Source organism: Kryptolebias marmoratus, linkage group LG5 (assembly GCF_001649575.2).
Source record: "Kryptolebias marmoratus isolate JLee-2015 linkage group LG5, ASM164957v2, whole genome shotgun sequence".
Taxonomy (NCBI): Eukaryota; Metazoa; Chordata; class Actinopteri; order Cyprinodontiformes; family Rivulidae; genus Kryptolebias; species Kryptolebias marmoratus.
In genome coordinates, this window is record NC_051434.1 from 611,553 (window position 1) to 614,761 (window position 3,209).

Consider the following 3,209-nt stretch of genomic DNA (forward strand, 5'->3'; position numbering starts at 1 on the left):
GGTGATGATGATGATGATGATGATGATGAAGATGATGATGATGGTGATGAAGATGATGGTGATGAAGATGATGGTGATGGTGATGAAGATGATGGTGATGATGATGATGATGAAGATGATGATGGTGATGAAGATGATGGTGATGAAGATGATGGTGATGGTGATGAAGATGAAGATGATGGTTGGTCATCTGGGCTGTTTTCAGTCGTCTGGCCTCGCTCCACTCAAACATTTGTTTCTGCTCTCAGAATCCTTCCTCCCACATCCTGTCACCGATTACTGACTGGATCCTTTTGATGTCACTAAAAGCCTTTTTTATCTTTAAAGTTGGAGCCGATCTTTTCTGAGCTCTTTCCTTTCATCGTTTATTCAGAAGCTTTTACAGGCGGAGCGCAGCAGAGAATTGATTTAATTTAGTTTTGGAGCCTTTCAGCTTCTGGACGCTTTTAAACACATGAACCCATTAAATCCCACATTTACAGGGATTTTTAGGAGAACTAATGTGTTCTTAAAACATGTTTTTTACTTCGTGTTTCAGCTGAAAAGCAGGAATGGATGAACGATAACATGTCGCCCTGCTGAGGAGATGAAACAGGAATACTTCAGTAAGGAGGAGGAACGGAGCTCGTCTGACCGGAGGTTGTGGAGTTTTTCATTCACCTGTTTCCTGTTTGAATACGACTCCGACCCATTCCAGGTTTTATCAGATTCCTCAGCCGCTCAGGAGCGTGAAAGATGGATAATCCATCAGTGTTCGCCGCTGTTAAAAATACAAGAATCATGTCTGAGTCTCATGGAGAACATGTGTGATTAAACTAATGACCTGAAAGCAAAACATCCAGTGTTTCCTTAAAGGGATAGTTCAGCTCGTTTAAAGTGTGGCTCTGTGGAAACAGATAATATCTTACCTGTTGCAGAAATCTCAGAGTTTCATTCTGACTCTAATCTCAACTGTTGTTTTAGAAACATGTACTTTATTTACAACACAAAGAGCGGCAGCAGCTGGTTGTAGCACTTCATGCAGGAATGACTGAATATTTCATCATTTCCTCTGGTTCTTCCTCTGGTTCTTCCTCTGGTTCTTCCTCTGGTTCTTCCTCCGGTTCTTCCTCCAGTTCTTCCTCTGGTTCTTCCTCTGGTTCTTCCTCTGGTTCTTCCTCTGGTTCTTCCTCTGGTTCTTCCTCCGGTTCTTCCTCCGGTTCTTCCTCCGGTTCTTCCTCCAGTTCTTCCTCTGGTTCTTCCTCTGGTTCTTTCTCCGGTTCTTCCTCTGGTTCTGCTCAGAACCACTGCTGGCAGATGGTTTTGGACCCGAGGCTCGTGGTGTTTGTGGATTAGCTGGCAGTTTGTCGGCCCGGTCCAACATTCTGTGTTTTGAGGTCCAGGTCTTTGAGGAGGAACCAAAGTTTGGGTCTTTACAGTTCATCCATCCATCATCCGTCCATCCATCCATCCGGATGGAACCCAGACCTCCTCAGAGAACCCCTCCAGCTCCTCCTGGAGGATCCCATGGTGTTCCCAGACCAGAGAGGAGATCTAATCCCTGCAGAGAGTTCTGGTTCTGACCCGGGTGTCCTGATCAGATTGGCAGATACTCCAAACATCTTATTTTACCGACTTTAATCTGTTAAACTGTGGTTAATAAACCGTCAGCTGTAGAAACATCGGTTCGACCGTCACTCCATAAAGGTCAGAAATCTTTGTGGATAAAAGACGTTCAGACAGATTTTTTATATTTTTATGAGCCGAAGGGACTCCGGATGCAAAGATAAGGCGAAGCTTCGGCTCATATTTAATTGATTTGAAACGTTTTCTCTCCGTCGATCTAAGCTGCTCATTTCCTCTGAGAGAATTCATGTTTAATCTGAGCTGCAGCTGCATTTACACAGGTTATCTTTAGAAACAAAGTCATAAAGGCTGAAATGACTGGCTGCTAGAAATGTTTATATTTTACATCCTTATGTTGTGCTGTAAGAAGATGGTTCAAATGAATCCTCGTGGTCTTGGCCCCGGCAGGAAGTGATACGAGGACGAGGAGGTGTGGAAAGCAAACAGAAGTATGATAATAAATCAGCTAACTGCCGTGTTTGACGTCACACACGTCCGTGAGCCACCTTCAGCTCCGCCATCGACCCGTCAGCTGCTGAAGAACATCAGTATGAGCTCGAGTCCTGGATCCAGACTTTCTGCTGAGCAGCCACGAGACTCGAGGCCCAGAACCTGCTTTTATAAAGAACCACACCGGAGAGAGCGTTAAGCATGTTCTTAATAAACAGCTAAATGCTGCCGTCTCCAGCTCTTTGCCTCACAACACAACAGAGACTGAATCACTTCTTAGAATCTGAAAGTTTCATTCAGGTTGAAAAGGTCCAAAAGGTTTCTGGGTTCTCTGACAGCGTTAACAGATCTCCTTCCAGTTTCCTGTGGTTCTGCCTGTTGGCTGCAGGATAAATGTGGGGTTTGTTCTGTCTGTGTCCTCAGGTGAACCTCGGCAGCCATCAGTACCTGTTCACGGTCCACGTGGACCCGTCTGAGATGCCGTGCCTCTGCCTGCGACACGATGTGGACGCTCTGCTGTGGCAGCCTCGACCCGAGCAGCCCGCCAACATGTGGGAGCACGTGGCCACCTTCAACGCTTTGGGTAAGAGATTCTTCTGAGGACTGGTGGCAAATATGCAGAGAGGATAACATACTGTATATATCTGATATGTGTAGAAAATAAATCAGTAAAATCTGTGTTTAACATCTGCTCTGTGAAAGTTTGTGCCTCTTTTTTGTTGAAGGTGTTTTTAAAGTGTCCTGAAAAAGAGGAATTTATTATCATTTAATCTCATTAAAGTGTTTAAGATCCTTTCTTATCATCAGATCAGATTGAGTTGAATCAAAACTCCCATTGAATCCCACTGAAGGGAGTCAATGAGGCTCTTTATGCAGCTTTAATGTGTTGGATTTGATCGGTTGCAGTTTGTTGTTGTTCAATCAGATTGGGTTGTTTTCTGTCAGATGGGTTCTGGAGGGGCAGTCCGGGTCCTGGACCAGTGGACCGGATCTGTCCCCTGCAGACCCTCATACATCCGGTCTGTCCGGTTCTTTTAGAACCAAAGAAAGATCTGAGTCCTTATTCTTGGCTGGCTGGCTGGCTGGCTGGCTGGCTGGCTGGATGGATGGATGGATGGATGGATGGATGGATGGATGGATGGATGGACGGTTGG

General features: G+C 45.3%; 1 protein-coding gene across 1 annotated transcript in view; it reads left to right on the plus strand.

Annotated features, from left to right (window-relative positions):
- nudcd1 (NudC domain containing 1) overlaps positions 1 to 3,209 on the plus strand; it is a 36,657-nt gene that overhangs the window by 30,140 nt on the left and 3,308 nt on the right. The window contains exon 9 of the mRNA XM_017438517.3: positions 2,479 to 2,638. Within this exon, the coding sequence (XP_017294006.1) occupies positions 2,479 to 2,638 (160 nt within the window). The remainder of the gene's footprint in view (positions 1 to 2,478; positions 2,639 to 3,209) is intronic.